Source organism: Carya illinoinensis, chromosome 10 (genome assembly GCF_018687715.1).
Source record: "Carya illinoinensis cultivar Pawnee chromosome 10, C.illinoinensisPawnee_v1, whole genome shotgun sequence".
NCBI lineage: Eukaryota > Viridiplantae > Streptophyta > Magnoliopsida > Fagales > Juglandaceae > Carya > Carya illinoinensis.
This window is the reverse complement of record NC_056761.1, coordinates 19319309-19339405: the sequence shown is the minus strand read 5'-3', so window position 1 is coordinate 19339405 and position 20097 is coordinate 19319309. Positions and strand designations below refer to the sequence as shown.

Genomic DNA, 20097 nt, shown 5'->3' with positions numbered 1-20097 from the left:
CAAGAATGTCAGCATTTTGAACCAACTTGTGAGAATGTTGCAATCTTTGGGGAAATGGTGCAGGTATTGGGCTTTCACAGGCACATCTAATTCAACCTTCTCAAGTTCACCATCACTCTTAGAATTTAAAGAGTTGTTGGTCTCATCAACTTTCGTTGTTGAAATACTCTTATCAATTATTTTTCCACTGCGTAGAGTGGTAATGGACTTTGCATGTTCAAATTTTGAATCAGAAGGATTTGAATTTCTTACCTCAAATTTACCTTTTGGATTTGGCTGAGGTTGAGCAGAAAACTTACCCTTTTCTTGAGCATGTAATGCAGAGGTCAAGTCGCTGATAGAACTTCTCATCTCAGTAATGGCCTGCATTGTCTGAGTGTTGATATTGGCTTTCCCCTGCATAAAAGTCTGTAATATCTCCTCAAGGGTTTTCTTATGTGGAGGCACATAAGGAGTAGAAGAAGATGGCCCTTGAGGATTTTGATTTATATTGGACTCATTCCTCCAACTGAAATTGGGATGATTTCTCCATCCAAGATTATATGTTTCCGAATATGGGGAAGAAAATGGTCTCCGATAAGAATTCATGGCATTTGCTTGTTCGTGCAACACCTCTTTAAAAGCAGGGATTGTTGGACAATCATGAGTTAGGTGTCCACTAATCTCACAAATGCCACAATTTTCTTCTTCCTTTTCAATGGCCTTAGCCGAGTTTACCTTCCTAAGTTCCATGGCTTCGACTTTTCTTGTCAGACTTGCTATCCTAGCATTTACATCATCATTTCCTTTAAGAACATACATACCTTCTTGAGACATGGCACTAAGTTTGGGCTTATTTGACCGATCAGAACGATCTGTGTTATCCCAAGATTGGGCATTTTCAGCTAACTGGTCAAAATAGTCCCAAGCGTCATCAGGATCTTTATTTAAAAAATCGCCGTTACACATCATTTCTACAAATTGATGCATTTGAGATGTTAAACCTTCATAGAAAAAACTAATTGTGCACCAAGTCTCATAACCATGATGTGGGCATGTTAGCAACAATTCTTTAAAACGTTCCCAACACTGAAAAAATGTTTCATTTTCCTTTTGAGAAAAATTCATAATATTTCTGCGAAGAGTGTTGGTCCTATGAGTAGGAAAAAACTTTTTTAAAAATTCTCTTTGCATTTCTTGCCAAGTGCCAATAGATCTTGGTCTCAAGGAGTTCAACCAATTTTTAGCTTTTTCTTTTAAAGAGAAAGGAAACAACTTTAATCTAACCACATCATCATTGATAGTTTGAGTTTGTAAAGTTGCACAAACCTCTTCAAATTCTTTTAAATGCAAATAAGGACTTTCTGAATCCAAGCCATGAAACTTGGAAAATAATTGGATTACTCTTGGTTTTAAATTAAAATTTTCCATATTCGTAGGAAAAATCATACATGATGGAGTACTTGTCCTTTTAGGCTGCAAATATTCACGCAAAGTTCTCATTGGCGGATTATTTTGTGCCTCTTTATTTTCTAATTCGTCATGAACACTACGATTGTCAGCCATGGTATTAGATTGAGAATTTTTAGAATCACTTGACAAAGAATCAACCAATTCACTTAAAATGATTTCCTCTCTTCTCAATCTACCCGTTTGATCACGTTGCCACGAGATCATTCATCATAGAGGATTGAACATAAAAAAAAATAAAATGCAAAACAAGCAATAAAGTAAAAGAATTTTTTTTTTTTTGAAACGAGATTACCAAATGGTAGGATGCTCTGTTTTTTTTTTCTGTAAAAAAAATCGTACCTGCAAAAAGAATATAAAAAAAAATAGCAAAAGATTTCTAAAATAAAATAAAAAAAAAAATTTATCACACGTTGCAAACTGCACCTGTTTTGGCACTTCCAGAGCCACACAAGTAGTTTGTGTTTTCAGCTATGCATCCAAGTTTGGGTTAGTATCCATTCTCATGTAGGAGGGGCGAGTTGTTGCTTAAGTGTCCTGTCAATTGAAAAATCATGAGGAATTATCTCATGCATGACTTGGAACTGGCAGCTGTAGTTTTTGCCCTTAAAATTTGGCAGCATTACTTGTATGGAGAAGTGTATGAAGTCTACACTCACCATAAAAGCTTGAAGCATTTATTCTCTCAGAAGAACCTCAATATGAGATAGAGGCAGTGGTTAAAATTGATTAGCAACTATCAATGCGAGATCAAGTATCATCCAAGGAAGGCGAATTTAGTTGTAGATGCGTTGAGTCGGAAATCTCATTTGGTGGATGAGGCTGAGTCGTCAGGGTTGGACTCACTTCTCTTTGGGATGAGAATACTTCTTATTAAGAGCTCGCAGCAGGAAAATGTGCTATTTTCAGTTCTTAATGTCCAAGTGGTTGATTTTGAATAATTGAAAACTGTTCAGAAAAGGGACCTGAAGTTGTTAGATATCAGGAAGAGAGTCACAAAATCTAGAGGACCTGTACATTATAGTTTGGATACAGACGGTATTCTTCAATTTCGGAATCGTAGGGTGATTCCTTGGGATTCAGAGTTTAAGGAACGAATTATGGCCGAAATTTGCAGCCCCTTATTCAGTTCATCCTGGAAGTATAAAGATGTATCGAGACTTAAAGAGAAACTTATGGTAGGAAGGGATGAAGGACATTGCCATATTCATCGAGAGATGTGACACGTGCCGTCAAGTTAAAGCTGAGCATCAGAGACCTGCTGGTAAACTTCAACCTCTCCCTATTCTGAGTGGAAGTGGGACGACGTTGCCATGGATTTTGTAATGGGTTTGTCGAGGACCCCTTAGTGGAAAAAACTCAATTTGGGTGATTATTGATTGGTTGACCAAGAGTGCCCATTTCTTGCATATCACTACTACCAATTCTTTGGGAAATTTGACTCAGTTGTATGTTAAGGAGATAATGCGTTTGTATAGAATACCCAAAAGCATTGTGTCGGATCGGGACCAGTGGTTCACGTCCCATTTTTGGAAGAGTTTGCACGCAACTTTAGACACTAAATTGAAGTTTAGTACTGCATATCACCCTCAAACCGATGGTTAATCGGAATGCACTATTCAGACTCTCGAGGATATATCACGGGCTTGCGTCACGAAATTCTAGGGAAGTTGGGAGAATCACCTGCCAATTATAAAATTTGCTTACAATAACAGCTTTCACACATTCACTCAGATGGCTCCTTATGAAGCCATTTACGGGAGAAAGTGCAAATCGCCGTTGTGCTGTGGGATGAAGTTGGTGAGAGTAAATTAATTGGATCTAAAATAATCCAAGAAATGAAATACCAAGTTCGAGTTATAAGGGACAAGATGGAAGTAGCTTAGAGTTGTTAGAAAGTTATGCAGATACGAGAAGAAGAGACCTATATTTTAAGGAAGGTAATTGGATATATCTCAAAGTCTATCCCATGAAATATGTTAAGCGTTTCAATATGAAATGAAAGCTTAGTAGGAGATATGTTGGCCCTTTTCAGATTTTGGAGAAGGTTGGGTCCATTGCTTATAGAGTTGCATTGTCAGATTATTTTGGAGAAGTTCATGATGTTTTCCACATGTCATTGCTAAAGAAGAGATTTGGGCAGAATGAGCCACGTATTTTCAACCCAGAGCGCATTCAGCTCCAGCCAGACCTTACTTATGAAGTTGCCCCGACGCAGAATGTGGATTGAAAAGAGAAAAGGCTGAGATCCAAGTCGATTCCTTTGGTGAAAGTATCATGGAGAGATCCATAGGCTCAAGATTTCTCTTGGTAGAGGAAGCAAACATGACAGAGCAATATCCGTATTTGTTTGGGTGACACTAGCAATGTCTTCTGAAGCCTGCTCTTAGTTGAATCTTATCACTTGCCTTGGCGTTAATATTTGACCTTGCCAATTCCAAAAACGAAATTTTCTTTTAAGGGGAGAGGATATGATACCCTATATTTTCGTGTGTTTTAATTAAATAATTATTTTATTTATTATTATTAGTGGTTCTCTTGTTTTAAATTTAACGTGATTTTCTTTATATTATTTTATGATTACTAAGTTGTGAAATTTATTTTAATGTGTTTTTCTTGATATTAATTATTATTTAATATTTAAATTGCTCTCTATTTTAATTTAGTTTATTATTGATTTGCTTGTTTATTTTTATTAATATTTAGATGTACTGTTTTTATTTGTCTTTTATCTATTTTATTGTACCATTTTCATTTTATTGGACCTTTATTTTTTGAATTGGGCTTGTTTAGTGTGTTAAGTGTGTTTGGGTGTTGAGATACTCTCAACACTTCTCAATATAATCCACTACTATTCATTACTTTATTATTACTTTTCACCTACTTTTTACTACTATTCAATATTCTATTATTAATTTTCACCTACTTTTTTATTACTATTCACAACATATCTCAACACTTCTCAACACCCAAACCCAACCACGTTTGTTTGGGCCCAACTCGTTCAGTGTGTGAAGCCCAGCCCGTGGGCTTGCTTTCAGCCCTCCCTCTCTCTAAACGACGCCCTTTTTGGCCAGCCTTTAGGGCTTTAATCTTTTTCTCCTGCCGCGCAGCTGCTTCTTCTTCCTCTTTCTATTTTCTTTTTTCCTCTCTTCTTCCTCTGTGAATCTATGCTCTGCTACTGTTGCTTCTTCCTGTTTCTTTTTCTTTTCTTTCATCTCCTTCTATTTCTTCCCCTCTCTTTCATTTATTTTCTTTTGTTAGTTTCTCTTCCCCTGCTACAACCTGTGACTTTTCTCTCTATCTTTGAGTTGTAGCACCGCCCATTGTCGCCAGCCCAATCTCACCTCGCAACCTCGGTTGTGATTCCTTCCGCCATCGACCCACGCCACCACCATTTCTCCCCAAATCCGTGCTCTGTTTTTTGGCCTTACCGTGCCCTGTTCTTAGCTACTACCCTTGAGCTTCATTTTGATTTGCTTGGTTATCTTTCTCCCATGTCGTGCATCCCATTGTCCAGCCTTTATCTTCTAGTTTTTATCTTGTAAATCAGCCCACCTTTCCCTCAATTTTCACTTCGAATTTTCTTGTTTTCGAGTCCCATTTTCAGTCTCAAAAATCGTGCTTGTTAGTGATTTTATTTCATATTCACTTTTGACATTAATCAGGTGCTCATGTGCTTCGATCTTTCAGAGTTTTGCCTTTTCATCATTATAAGTAATTTTTCAAAGAATTTAATGAGATTTTAATATATTTTTATGCTAACATATTTTTCTGCAATCTGTTTGGTTATGCCGGGCCTTGAGTCCGAGGTGTGTCGATTTTTGGGTCGAATTGGAGGTTGGACATATTTGTGGAGTTTGGCGGTGTTTGGGTTTTTATCTGTTGTGTATTGTGTCTTGACATTCATTATTATGTTTCATGTATTTTTATGTGTTAAGGATGAAAACTGGGTTTCCATATTGAGAAAGGATTTTTAGGTGCGTGTGTATCACAACCCCAAGTTGAAATGAGGCATTATCTCAATAGAGCTCCTCTGGTCACTCGGGAGCAAATAAAACTAAATGATGTCCCCTAGGTTGTCGTTGGATGACAACGAGATCGGTCGAGATGGTAATGCTCTCGTGTCAACTCCGTGGCCCATCTGCTGGTGGGGGGATAGAGGATGCTTAGTGTAACAACCCGCTAGAAATTCAATTGTGAAATTTCTATTAACTTTAGGAACCTTGTGAAAACCTCATAAGTTTTCACGAATCCATTAATCGTATAGGTTTTTGTCTAACTATATAGTTAGTGTTATTATTTACTATGGTATCAGAAGTGTATTTTTGATTATTGGAAATAGTTAGAAGTGTCAAAATGTATTATGGTTTGTGCCATTAGACTCGGAGGGTTATTTAAAGTCTTATGGCGCAATAACATTTTTTCATATTTTCGGACAAAACGTCTGTTCAAAACTGTAGATATTATTGGATAAAAAGAAATATCTTGAGGTAATTTTCGTGAATATTATTGGGTAAAAATATTTTGAGTTGATAGATATTATTAGATAAAAATATCTTAAGTTGATTTTTTTTAGATATTATTGGATAGAATATTATAAGATAATTATTTATAGATTTTTTTGGGTAGGAGAAAACTACACTCAACTCTCAACTCTAGCCTCATCTCTTCCATATCTCATTCATAAGTATTTCCAGCCACCTCTCCCCACGAAATTATCTTCATTTACACTTTCCATTGAAAGAATATCAAACACTCTCTCGGACAGCTTTTAGGAGGTCTTTTGCACACCCATTTCGAAACTTTTGTAAGTGTTTTATCATAAAGTCTCCTTCATATAAGTTGTTCCTTTTTTAGTCTAGTTTACATGGATATCTTATTTGCCCCATTTGAAGATCATTTGGTCAGTCAAATATTGTGTAAACTATAGAAAGGTCATTCTGGGAGATAAACTGGAGAATATGTTATAGTTTGGAGTTTTTGACCAAGCTAATGGATAGATATTGATCCAAAATTTTTATGGAGTATTGTTAACATGTATATGTGACTATTGGTCGAGGATTTTTGCATTATTAAAGGTTTTGATGAAAGATTTTCTTAGATTTAGAAACTTAAAAACTGGAAGAAGAAAAACAGTTTCTGTTTTGAGAAAGTTTAACTCCTTGATGGTCTAAACCTATTCTAATGACTTTAATAATTTTATTGGAGGATTTTAAGTATCTTATATATATGTTATATTATTATTTTGAAAATATTTGATGTTAGTGTCAAAGATATGAAATTTTATGCAAAGAGATATTCAAATAAGCCAAAGTATGGATATTATTGGCTAAATTTATGTTTTGATTAATTTCTAACCATGTGATCTTGAATTAGAAGCTTATATATGTTTTAGGACATCTTTTTAAACCATGTGATGGTTTGGTTTGAAGATCATATATTTATAAGTCATAGATCAAGAGATTTATCAAAACTAGTTGAGGAAAAAGTTTTTGTTTTTGGACTAAGTATAAAGCCAAAAACTCTAAATGTTATTTTGTGATTTTGGTGACTTTAATTTGATGATTTAAAGCATGGTTGATGTTAGGATGATATTATGAATATGTTAGAAGTAAGATTTGATTTTTGAAATTCTTGGAGATATTTTGATTTAAGGTCAAAACTTGTAATTCAAGTGCTTGGATCTTTTTACAAAAAAGTTTGGTTTTAATTATTAGTTTTTTCTAAATGGATGTTTTAAATATGGTTTTGAACTTAGAATTGGAAGATGTTTGTTGTAAAATTTTGGTTTAAGCATGAGTTTTGAAGTTGGAAAGAATTGCAACAAAAATCAAGGGAAATGACCTTTGGATGTTTCGGCCATAGTGTGTTCTTCATAGTTATGTTTTGTTTTAAATTTTTCTGAGTTGATATTTAAGTTTAGGACAAAATTTATATGAGAAATGTAAATTTTGGAAACTTTTGGAGTTAGTATGCAAAATCCTTAAGTTATAGGTAAAACGGTTATTTTCCCACATGTAGAGAGTAAAATGAAAATTTTACTCTTTAAGTTAGTATTTTTCATATTTCAAATTTTTAGTGATTTAGTTCTAACTTTTAGAATCACTAATTACAGTTCCTCGTGATTACACTTGAAGTTTTATAAGAAACGCGGAGATCGAGGTAAGTTAGCTTTTAACTTACTAGCAGTCTACTGTGTATGTGTGCTAAGTAAAGAAACTACAGTGTATGTATGTATGTTATCATATATGTCATGCCATGCCAAGTTATCACGTAATTATCTATTATACAGAATTTATTCTGTCATCAATTTTTATCTGTTACATAATATATTCTGTCATGTATTACTGTACATTACAAGTATGTCATGTTAAATATGTTGTCTATTATATGTTATGCCATGTTACGAAATATTTCTATCTCAAAATGGTCATGTATTTCAAGTTATGTTCAAATCACGTTATGTTACGTCAGGGCTCCAGTCCTTTCGTTTTCCAGTCACATTTCATCTTGAGTACATTCAGTTTGTGTAGAATACATGAGGCCACAATAACTGTGGAGTATGTATTTAACAGCATTGTAATGTGTAGAATACATGGGGCCACAACAACTGTGGAGTATGTATTTACACGTAGAATACATGGGGCCACAACAACTGTGGAGTATGTATTTTTCATGTTAAGTCAAGTTTGCGTAGAATACATGGGGCCACAACAACTGTGGAGTATGTATTTTTCATATTAATTCAAGTTTCAGAGTAAGTTCATACTAAGTCAAGTTTCAGATCAAGTTCATGTCAAGTCAAGTTCAGTTCATGTTTCAATTTAAGTTATGTCAATTATGCTATGTTGTACGCTAAGTTATGCTTTAATTATTTATGAATTTGATTATGCATTTATGCTTTTACTGTCATCCATGCATCATTAGCATGCGTGGAAGTTTTTTGTTAACTTGCTGAGATTTGAAATCAAATCTCACTGTGGTCGTCCCAACTACCATTCCCCTCGAATGGTAGATCTTGTTACAGGACCTGAAGGAGGATCAGGAGCTGACCAACTAGACACAGTCGATTGAACGATGGTGCGTCGTTAATGTTAATATAGTAGTTAAATTACTACTTGTACGATGGAGTTACATCTCCAGTACTTTTGGATCATAACTATTTTGGATTAGTGTTGTGATTTTAGTTGTTCAATAGATTTTTATGTATGGAGTATGTTTTAAGCATTTGTGATATTTTCAATTTGGTGCATAGTATTGCTAAAGAAAAAAAAAATTATCCGCTGCGAATATTGAATATTGTTATATACATGTTAGGAACATTGCATCTTATATGTCATGAACGGGGGCAGGTAACCTTGTGTTACATGTTTCGACGTTTCAAATTTCCGTTCGATCCCAAATGGAATTTGGGGGCGTCACAGGGTGGTATCAGAGCAAATACGTCTCTGGGCAGTAAATCCACATGTCCTTAAGAAATGCACCAAACATTAGGCTTGAAATTTTAGTCTTCAGTAGGCTTGAATTTCTTAAGGTATGAAAGGTAGTATGTGGTTTTTATACATATACTCGTGTGTTTCAAGAAGGGGCACATGACTCGTGATAGAATATCTCGGAATCCTAAGGGAGATAACAATCAAGAGGATCAGAATTTCCCGATGGATGAAGGATTAGTTGAGGTAAACATAGTTAATGTTGATCTGATTGCAATTGATGGTAGTATAGCATTATTGTTATTTTGGAGTAGGTCAAGTCTTTGGGGTTGGTAAATTGTACATTGTTTGATTCAAACGAGTCATTGTTTCTATTAATTATGGTAGTGCTTGAGAATTCAGCTTGAAAGCTGAATAGTGACCCTAGTGGTAAGAGTAACAATTTTCATTAGAAATATTATTGTTCATACTAATGTAAATATAGAATACCTTTTAGTAATATAAGAAAGGATATGTAGGATTGATGAATGGTATTCCACATATTTGGAGGATTGTTTTGATTCTGAGAATACGATAGAAATTGTGTTTGGAAGAGTAATTTGATTAGGAGAAACTTTAGTCTTAGTAGGATTCATTTATGATAATAGTATTACTACGCTGCCAATAAATGATTTCTGGCAAAGCACTATCTTTATGGATACATAGATCAATCTTCTTTTGAAGACTATTATATGGGGAGTAAAATCTTGGTCTTGAAGATTTATGTGAACATTAGGAACAAATCATTTAGAGTTAAAATAATTGATAACTCATGATTGATAGAAGAGTTATGACAATCATAAGAGAGAAAGTCTCAAGTTTAAGTTATTAACTGGTTAGTTATCGAAGTACCACCTAGGAAGATGACTGATTGTTGCAATTATAAAGAAGTAAGTTAGTCCTAGACCAGTAGAACTCCTTGAGGTTTTTATTAACTTGAAGATTATTGAGAGTTTGGATATGCATGATTAAATGCATATTTATATGAGTCATTGGATCATAGCATATATATGAAAATCCCTGAAAGAAATAAAATGGAGCACATAAAACATCTACTAGAAGATAGAAACACAAATATGAATATTTGTGAAGTATTATTTTATTATCATAAAGCAAAATTACAGAAATTTGAGGCTCTTTGCCTCAATCTTTAAGCGCTCTTGCTCTTCAAAAATCTGCATGTCTTTCCTATCTAAAGGAGTAACCACTCGAAAAGAAAAGTTAAGCAAAGATTTTAAATCTCTGCTCTCTCGCTTTACTGCTTCTATCTTCATGTTGGATTCCATAAGAAGCCTCTGAAGGATAGAAATTTTCTCCTGGAATTTGTCAACCCCACCAGTCCTGGATTGCAGTCGCTGAGAATATGCGACAATGACTGATGAGTATCGAGTACTGAGACTCACAAGTTCGTAGATAAGTTCATTATCTGATTTATTAGTCAGATCATTATTGGATTGCATTATATCACCTACGGAAGAAGCATAAACAACTGGTGAACGAGGTGCAGAATACCTTATGTTTTGATAATGAGAAGATTGCTGAGCCATTGCAAAGTGAGTAAGCAGAAAGAGATTGCAGAGTAAGAATGCAAACTAATTTCAGAAAAATGAAGAAGATGAGATGAGAAAAAAGATGAACTGAATAATTCTTTTATAGAGAAAATTATGACGAATCATCTCTCGTGAATCATTTCTCTACAAGAGACAAGAGCAATGTAGTATCATAGCTGCGGTGCCTGACAATTACAGAAGAACAAAGTAGTGTTGTAGCTATGCGGCGCCTGACAATTACAGAAGACCTATAAAAATCATGCGCATCAGAGTTGTCTGGTCTAAAACAGAGGGCCACCGTTTTAAAAAATAAAAAAATAAAAAAAAAATAAAAAACAAACAGAGAGAGAGAGAGAGAGAGAGGATAACAACTTAATTTTGATGAATTCTCTACTAACTTTGGTATTTACAAAAACACTTAAAGTATATCGCCTATGTTTTTCTAAAAAAGAGTTTCGAAAAATTATTTACTTGAAGTTTTAGGTTTGGAGAGTGTGTCGATACAACTTGGCCAACCTTGTGAAAAGAAGTGTAATATAATTGTTGATTAAAATAAGAGAGTTAAGAAATGACATAATCTCAAAGGCAAACATATACGGGATAGACACCAGGTTGGTAAGCAACACATATTCCTTAACTTGTTATTTCTTACTTACTTCGATTTCGAGAACGAAATCTTTTTTTTAGGAGGGGAGATTGTAACAACCTGCTAGAAATTCAATTGTGAAATTTCTATTAACTTTAGGAACCTTGTGAAAATTTCATAAGTTTTCACGAATCCATTAATCGTATAGGTTTTTGTCTAACTATATAGTTAGTGTTATTATTTACTATGGTATCAGAAGTGTCAAAATGTATTATGGTTTGTGCCATTAGACTCGGAGGGTTATTTAAAGTCTTATGGCGCAATAACATTTTTTTATATTTTCGGACAAAACGTCTGTTCAAAACTGTAGATATTATTGGATAAAAAGAAATATCTTGAGGCAATTTTCGTGAATATTATTGGGTAAAAATATTTTGAGTTGATAGATATTATTAGATAAAAATATCTTAAGTTGATTTTTTTTAGATATTATTGGATAGAATATTATAAGATAATCATTTATAGATTTTTTTGGGTAGGAGAAAACTACACTCAATTCTCAACTCCAGCCTCATCTCTTTCATATCTCATCCATAAGTATCTACAGCCACCTCTCCCCACGAAATTATCTTCATTTACACTTTCCATTGAAAGAATATCAAACACTCTCTCGGACAGCTTTTAGGAGGTCTTTTGCACACCCATTTCGAAGCTTTTGTAAGTGTTTTATCATAAAGTCTCCTTCATATAAGTTGTTCCTTTTTTAGTCTAATTTATATGGATATCTTATTTGCCCCATTTGAAGATCATTTGGTCACTCAAATATTGTGTAAACTATAAAAAGGTCATTCTGGGAGATAAACTGGAGAATATGTTATAGTTTGGAGTTTTTGACCAAGCTAATGGATAGATATTGATCCAAAATTTTTATGGAGTATTGTTAACATGTATATGTGACTATTGGTCGAGGATTTTTGCATTATTAAAGGTTTTGATGAAAGATTTTCTTAGATTTAGAAACTTAGAAACTGGAAGAAGAAAAACAGTTTCTGTTTTGAGAAAGTTTAACTCTTTGATGGTCTAAACCTATTCTAATAACTTTAATAATTTTATTGGAGGATTTTAAGTATCTTATATATATGTTATATTATTATTTTGAAAATATTTGATGTTAGTGTCAAAGATATGAAATTTTATGCAAAGAGATATTCAAATAAGCCAAAGTGTGGATATTATTGGCTAAATTTATGTTTTGGTTAATTTCTAACCATGTGATCTTGAATTAGAAGCTTATATATGTTTTAGGACATCTTTTTAAACCATGTGATGGTTTGGTTTGAAGATCATATATTTATAAATCATAGATCAAGAGATTTATCAAAACTAGTTGAGGAAAAAGTTTCTGTTTTTGGATTAAGTGTAAAACCAAAAACTCTAAATGTTATTTTGTGATTTTGGTGACTTTACTTTGATGATTTAAAGCATGGTTGATATTAGGATGATATTATGAATATGTTAGAAGTAAGATTTGATTTTTGAAATTCTTGGAGATGTTTTGATTTAAGGTCAAAACTTGTGATTCAAGTGCTTGGATCTTTTTACAAAAAGTTTGGTGTTAATTATTAGCTTTTTCTAAATGGATGTTTTAAATATGGTTTTGAACTTAGGATTGAAAGATGTTTGTTACAAAATTTTGGTTTACACATGAGTTTTGAAGTTGGAAAGAATTGCAACAAAAATCAAGGAAAATGGCCTATAGATGTTTCGGCCATAGTGTGTTCTTCATAGTTGTGTTTTGTTTTAAATTTTTCTGAGTTGATATTTAAGTTTAGGACAAAATATGTAAATTTTGGAAACTTTTGGAGTTAGTATGCAAAATCCTTAAGTTATGGGTAAAACGGTCATTTTCCCACATGTAGAGAGTAAAATGAAAATTTTACTCTTTAAGTTAGTATTTTTCATATTTCAAATTTTTAGTGATTTAGTTCTAACTTTTAGAATCACTAATTACAGTTCCTCGTGATCACACTTGAAGTTTTATAAGAAACGCGGAGATCGAGGTAAGTTAGCTTTTAACTTACTAGCAGTCTACTGTGTATGTGTGCTAAGTAAAGGAACTACAGTGTATGTATGTATGTTATCATATATGTCATGCCATGCCAAGTTATCACGTAATTATCTATTATACAGAATTTATTCTGTCATCAATTTTTATCTGTTACATAATATATTCTGTCATGTATTACTGTACATTACAAGTATGTCATATTAAATATGTTGTTTATTATATATTATGCCATGTTACGAAATGTTTCTATCTCAAGTTGGTTATGTATTTCAAGTTATGTTCAAATCACGTTATGTTACGTCAGGGCTCCAGTCCTTTCATTTTCGAGTCACGTTTCATCTTGAGTACATTCAGTTTGTGTAGAATACATGGGGCCACAACAACTGTGGAGTATGTATTTTTCATGTTAAGTCAAGTTTGCGTAGAATACATGGAGCCACAACAACTGTAGAGTATGTATTTACACGTAGAATACATGGGACCACAACAACTGTGGAGTATGTATTTTTCATATTAATTCAAGTTTCAGAGTAAGTTCATACTAAGTCAAGTTTCAGATCAAGTTCATGTCAAGTCAAGTTCAGTTCATGTTTCAATTTAAGTTATGTCAATTATGATATGTTGTACGCTAAGTTATGCTTTAATTATTTATGAATTTGATTATACATTTATGCTTTTACTGTCATCCATACATCATTAGCATGTGTGGAAGTTTTTTGTTAACTTGCTGAGATTTGAAATCAAATCTCACTGTGGTAGTCCCAACTACCATTCCCCTCGAATGGTAAATCTTGTTACAGGACCTGAAGGAGGATCAGGAGCTGACCAACTAGATACAGTCGATTGAACGATGATGCGTCGTTAATGTTAATATAGTAGTTAAATTACTACTTGTACGATGGAGTTGCATCTCCAGTACTTTTGGATCATAACTATTTTGGACTAGGGTTGTAATTTTAGTTGTTCAATAAGTTTTTATGTATGGAGTATGTTTTAAGCATTTGGGATATTTTCAATTTGGTGCATAATATTGCTAAAGAAAAAAAAATTATCCACTGCGAATATTGCATATTGTTATATGCATGTTAGGAACATTGCATCTTATATGTCATGAACGGGGGCAGGTAACCTTGTGTTGCATGTCTCGACGCTTCAATTTTCCGTTCGATCCCAAATGGAATTTGGGGGCGTCACACTTAGTCACGAACGTGCTGGGTGTGAAGATGGGCATTGCTCATTACGAAGTCACACGCACAGTCGTTACCCCTGGTGTGACGAAGGGAGCTAGGGTGTGCAAATAGTCCCTATGAGAGATCATGATACATACGAGATAATCGGATATGTGGGCTATTTTTTCAGAAAAATGGCAGATTTTGATAAATGGATGTTGACCATTTTCTGGAAAAATGATGAATTTCTACTTGGGCTATTTTCTGGAAAAAATGGCAGTTGTTTCCTTTAATGAACTTGTTTTGGGTCAAATGGGATTTTTGAAGTGCATTAAAAAAATGGTCATTTTCGAGAAAAAATGATGATTTTGGTCTTATACATGTTTCAACATATGCATGCATACATGTTGGTTGTCTAAATATGTTTTTATCTCTTGGGTTGTTTAGTTGGTTACATACTAAAACTCATAATCTCATGTAATATTCATACCCTACAATTTCGTTTTATGGAATTGTAGATTTTGATGCAGATGAGAACGTTGAGCCTAAGGCTTTGACTCTACTAGAGGAGTGACCTAGGTCGCTTGTTGTCTTTGGAATTTATTTCCCCCTTTTTGACGGTGTATTTTGGCTTTGTATTATATTTTACTGGATAGCTGTATAATCCTTTTGAAAAACATTTTATTTTAGTGAATTTGTATTTAAAATTTTGGTACTTAGTTAACTTCTTTTATTTATCCGTTGTGATGGTTGTTATATACACATACTTAGCACTTGTCGTTGGAGTGTATAACCCATATTGTCATCATTCTGGTGTCACAATTTCCATCTTTCCGTACGTGAGAGTCGGGGTGCCACAGAAAATACGGGGTATCACATCCTCCCCCCTTAAAAGAAAAAAAATAGAAGAAAGGAAAATAAATAGAAAGAGATGCAAGAAAAGAAAAAGAAACGGGAAGAAGCAGCAGCAGTAGCACAGATTCGCAGAGGAAGAAGAGAGGAAAAAAGAAAATAGAAGAGGAAGAAGAAGCAGCAGGTCGACAAGAGTAAGGAGAATGCTTAAAGCCCTAAGGGCTGGCCAAAAAGGGCGCCATTTAGAAAGAAAGGGAGGGCTGAGAGCAAGCCCACAGGCTGGGCCCAAAACAGAAATTATAACACACTAAAAAAGCCCAATCCGAAAAATAAAGGTCCAATCAAATAAAAATTGTACAACAAAATAAATAAAAGACAAGTAAAAACACTACAACTAAATATTAATAAAAATAAACATTAAACACAACAATAAACTAAATTAGAATAGAGCAGTTTAAATATTAAACAATAATTAATATTAAGAAAAGCACATTAAAATAAATTTCACAACTTAATAATCCTAAAATAATACAACGAAAATCACGTTAAATTTAAAACAAGAGAATCACTAATAATAATAAATAAAATAATTAATTAATTAAAACATACAAAAATACGGGATATCACATGAGCCCCACAACACCTAAAAGCATCTTACTAAAACCATCCATCATAAAAACAAAGAGTAGCAAAAATAGAGGATCACCTAAAATTGTTTCGAGAGCACATTCTCATAGTAACTGACAATGTGATCTGTGATCTCAATTTGGTTGGAGGAAGCCACCCCATCAATCACCAACATCTCTATAGTATGGTTTCTCCTATGTGAGATAGCCACCCGGTGGAAGAACTTGGTGCATACATCCCCTTCATTCAACCATAATGCTTGCAATTTTTGTCTCCAAGATATTTCTTCCAACAAAGAAACCCTTTCAATGGCCACAATCACTTATTTTATTAGGCCTCTTTACTTCAGATAGTTCCCTCTTCACTAATGAAGGGGTTTTTTTGTACTACATCCAACTTGTCAGAGACAAGACCCAGCACCTCCCAATGCTCTTACTCAGCCATGACCAATTCAAACACAAAGCGTATTATCTATAAATTCCATTTCCCTCATGATACACCCTTCCCAAACCCCTTCCTCTATTGGAACCTCTCCTAGGCTCAGAATGCCTTCTATTTCAATAGACGGCGTGTTTTGGATCGACAAATAAGTGTTCCCGTCCACGTAGGCAGTCCAAGCGATGATTTTGGCATCAAAAACTTAGTCCAACATCTATTCTCCAACACTGCCACCGCCCCCTCATTGACCGGGATACCAGCTCGACTACCTCCATCAGTTGGTTCTTTGACATCCCCATCTAGTATATCGTCGACTCCGATGAGTTTCCCGTGTCGAATGTGTGTTTTACGGCCATAACGTTTGTCGCTGGTATTATCACCAGCATAGCATCTATTGAGGTGCCACCCACTTGCTCGCCTTGCTCTGGCGATATTTCTGTGCATCCCCCTCCCTGAGAGTCATCGGCACCGAATACTTTCTAGACGACAACCCGGTTTCAAACCCAAGTTTGACCCACCAGCTCCATATCGGTACATGGACTTCTTCTCAGCCCGTGAATAATGCAGCCCATTTGTCTTCCTTTTTACTCTCGAGCCCAGTTTAGAGTCCAAAGAGCATGAACCTTAAATTGTCCTGTTTGCTTTTGGCCAAGTTCATTCCATGGCCTAGTTCATCGTCCACACTACTTATAAGCCTATTCATTGTCTCTCTCTCACTTCCAGCGGTTGCTTTTGTCAAAGATTTTAGGTCCTTGGACAAGCCTCTTGCACAATCGACAGTTGCCATTTTCGTGTTTGCCTTGGAGCTTTGAACCACATCCGATTCAAAATATGTCCCTTTTGGGTGTTGTCGTGTACTCTTTCCAACAGATATAAACTCACCCTCCATATTTCCATTTCTGCCCCTATTTCAACGTTGCGCCCCTGTTGGACCTTCCAGCACCGCCTTGTACGATCTTCCTGCCACCATGCTCTCCCCTACTATTGGAAGTTTTTCTTTATCATATTCTCGTATATGTAACCCTCTCCCTGATTTTTCTCTCTCCTTGATTGAGCACACCTGAAAAACCATTCCTTGTATGATTGTCTGGGGCTCTATTACATAGCTCCCTATACTCCATGGCCATCTTCCTCCATCCCCTTCCCTTCCACTTCTTTAGAGATGATAATGATGCCCCGTCTCCCACCCCCACTATATTCTATTACTACCAAATACCTCCTGTATACATTAGAGCTATGCTGTGCCATAAGACTCCGCTACCGTCACAAGTGGTTCTTATAAACTCCTCATCCAACCAGGGGCACTCCTCTAATGTCTTCACTACCCATTTCATAGTGAGGGTACCCAATACAAGCTCCTTCAACACCTTTTTGCCTCTCACAACTTTGATTGTCCATCCTTAAAAGATGACATCCCTTAATACTCACTACCAAGCCAATCACAACCATATTTTTCAAATCGGAAAATATTATACAAACAGTTACAAACAGCCTTGCACAAAAAATAAAATCTAATTTGAATTAACGAAAGGCACAAATTTGACAAACATCAGGATTTTGAAAAGGCAATGACGAAATGGATCAATTACGAAATTTTGGACAGCCGAAAGATCACAACAAAACAAAAATCTAACTAGCATATAGAAAGTCTTAATCTCAATGATATTCTCCACATTTGAAAAATGGAATTAAGGTTTAACCAACTAGAGGAAATTCTTTTTAATTGATGGAAAGAGAAGAAGAGGATGCAGAGGGGGGGCCTTTCCTTGAAATTTGAATCAAATACATGCTGCATGAATAGCATGGAAATTGAGAAAAAGATTAATACCTTTTCATCTTGATGTAGAGCAATCCAAACGTGAAGCTTATCCATAGATTCCCAGAATAAGAAAGCTCCAAGTGACATTGCGAAGTAGGTGGACACTTTCACCATTTTCTGCTCCTCCTTTGTATTCTCCTATGCCTTGGCAAATTTTTTTGGCTGAAAATTGAACTGTTACCAGAATTAGAGTTCCTCAGAGAGATTATATGATACATTCCATGGACATGCATCATTAAGAATAAATCTGTTTTTTTTTTTTATTTATAACTTTTAAATATAAAAAATTTAAATGAAAATAAAAACGAAATCATAACTTTTTTGAAAGCGTGCATATATATTAGTAGTGAGGATCGGTAAACATAAGTGAAATATTTCATATGCATAAAAGATAAATAAAACAAACACTGCACCTAATTAAAAGATGTGTGTCAAAAAGCAATAATTCTAAGCAAACACTGCGCCAAAATGTTCTAGACAAACTACAATGAATTACAACCTTCATATTTTAACAACCCACAGTTCTAATTCAACACGTAGCTGAAAATTTCTAATTCAACAGACCAAACCTCAAACCACAAACTAATTCAGCATACGAAGATCGCAAACACACAAAGATCATTTTGAATTCAACAGAGTTTAAAATTTAGAAAATAAGAAAAGTTCAAATTTACAAAATAAGTATAAAAATATTAAAAATTCTCCACATCTATCATTTGAAACGAAGATCGTATTACAAACTGACCAAAACAGAATTTTATTTACACAATATCCTCATATTCTCCTCATATTCTTAATATCTGCAAATTCTATAAAACCTGACAAGCATATCCTCTAATTTCCAGCAACCCAAACAATAACATTAAAACCAACAAATGTCTCATCGACCCAAAAACAAACTTAAAAGTAAAAACACGGGGATCTCCATGGTATCTATTTACCAAGAGAAGAAGTAAACAATTATGTGCAAATTTCACAACAAAAAACGTAAAAAAGAAAATCTCTCAAGAGGAGACCCATGGCGTCCTCTTCTCAAGAGGAAAACAAACCTATGGATGTAGATCGATTCCCACGGGGCCTCCCATCATCCTATGCAGACCTGGGTCTCCATCTTGAGAATTGGAGACTTGTGCGGGTCTCCTATGGAGTTAAAGGAGTTAAGGGTCTCCGTTGAGCAGAAGGCCGTGTGGGTCTCCGATACAGGATCTCCAGTCTCCGATTCACAATGGATCTCCATCACTCAAACCCACACTTAAGAAGATGAACGAAAATAGACAAATACCGATATAGTTCTTGTATGAAGTACAAATTGAAGACTTGCCGTGGAAACGAGAATTGAAGGAAACCGTGATTACCTGAGAAAGATAAGGGTGGAAGAGAGAAATGCTTGATGCCCGGGTAGGAAGACGACCTCGATCGAGTCAGCTCGGAATCCAAGTGTTGCTTTGTGTAGGGCCGGGAGCTATTTACATTGACTTTGCACGGCGACTCTTTGTCGCCGGAAATAATTAAATAGCACTCAGGCATTTAATGGCAAACAAGTGTCGCCGTAAAATGCGTCACAATTGATCATTTCAGTCAGAACTATTGCGACGACATAGTTTCAAAATAATAAAATGATTTTAGTGATGAATTTAGTCTGATTTTTTATAACATTTAAGATTAAATTAGTATGTTCCAGTTTTACATTTTTTAAAATCGATTATGCACTGATTATTCTCCTAAATCGATATTCTAATTCTATCAATTTTTGGTCTAGTTCGGTCCAATTTTCAATTTTAATATACTATATTATATATATTATAATTATGTTCATATGTATTTCTATTAACAATTGCTTCCTTCCTTTCCTATTGCTTACTTCTTTTTGGTATCATAGCCAAGTTCAACTCTTGGTTACTAATAGATCACAATTACTTCTTTTCATTTCATTTGTTTTGTTGTCTTTCAATCTAAAGACTGAGCTCTTACTCTGTCCAGTTACCCCTAGAATTATCCAGAGACTTGTACTCTTGTAAGACCTATTGCTAAGAGAGCATAGGGCAATTAGATGCAAGGATGAGA

At 34.6% G+C, this 20097-nt stretch overlaps 1 protein-coding gene and 1 non-coding gene across 9 annotated transcripts in view; one reads left to right on the top strand and one right to left on the bottom strand.

Moving 5' to 3' along the window:
• Window positions 1-19514, bottom strand: part of LOC122279326 — a 35976-nt gene extending 16462 nt beyond the window's left edge. Inside the window, exons 1-3 of one of the 8 annotated variants that reach the window (XM_043089896.1) lie at window positions 19389-19484; window positions 19083-19284; window positions 18043-18207 (exon numbers count right to left, since the gene is read on the bottom strand). In XM_043089896.1, the coding sequence (XP_042945830.1) occupies window positions 18043-18147 (105 nt within the window). In that variant the 5' untranslated portion in view covers window positions 18148-18207; window positions 19083-19284; window positions 19389-19484. The other 7 variants (XM_043089898.1, XM_043089891.1, XM_043089894.1 and 4 more) reach the window with 7 other exon arrangements.
• Window positions 1019-1122, top strand: LOC122280202. The gene has a single exon (XR_006229788.1). It is a non-coding gene; the product is annotated as a small nucleolar RNA R71 (small nucleolar RNA).
• Window positions 19515-20097: the final 583 nt, after the last annotated feature.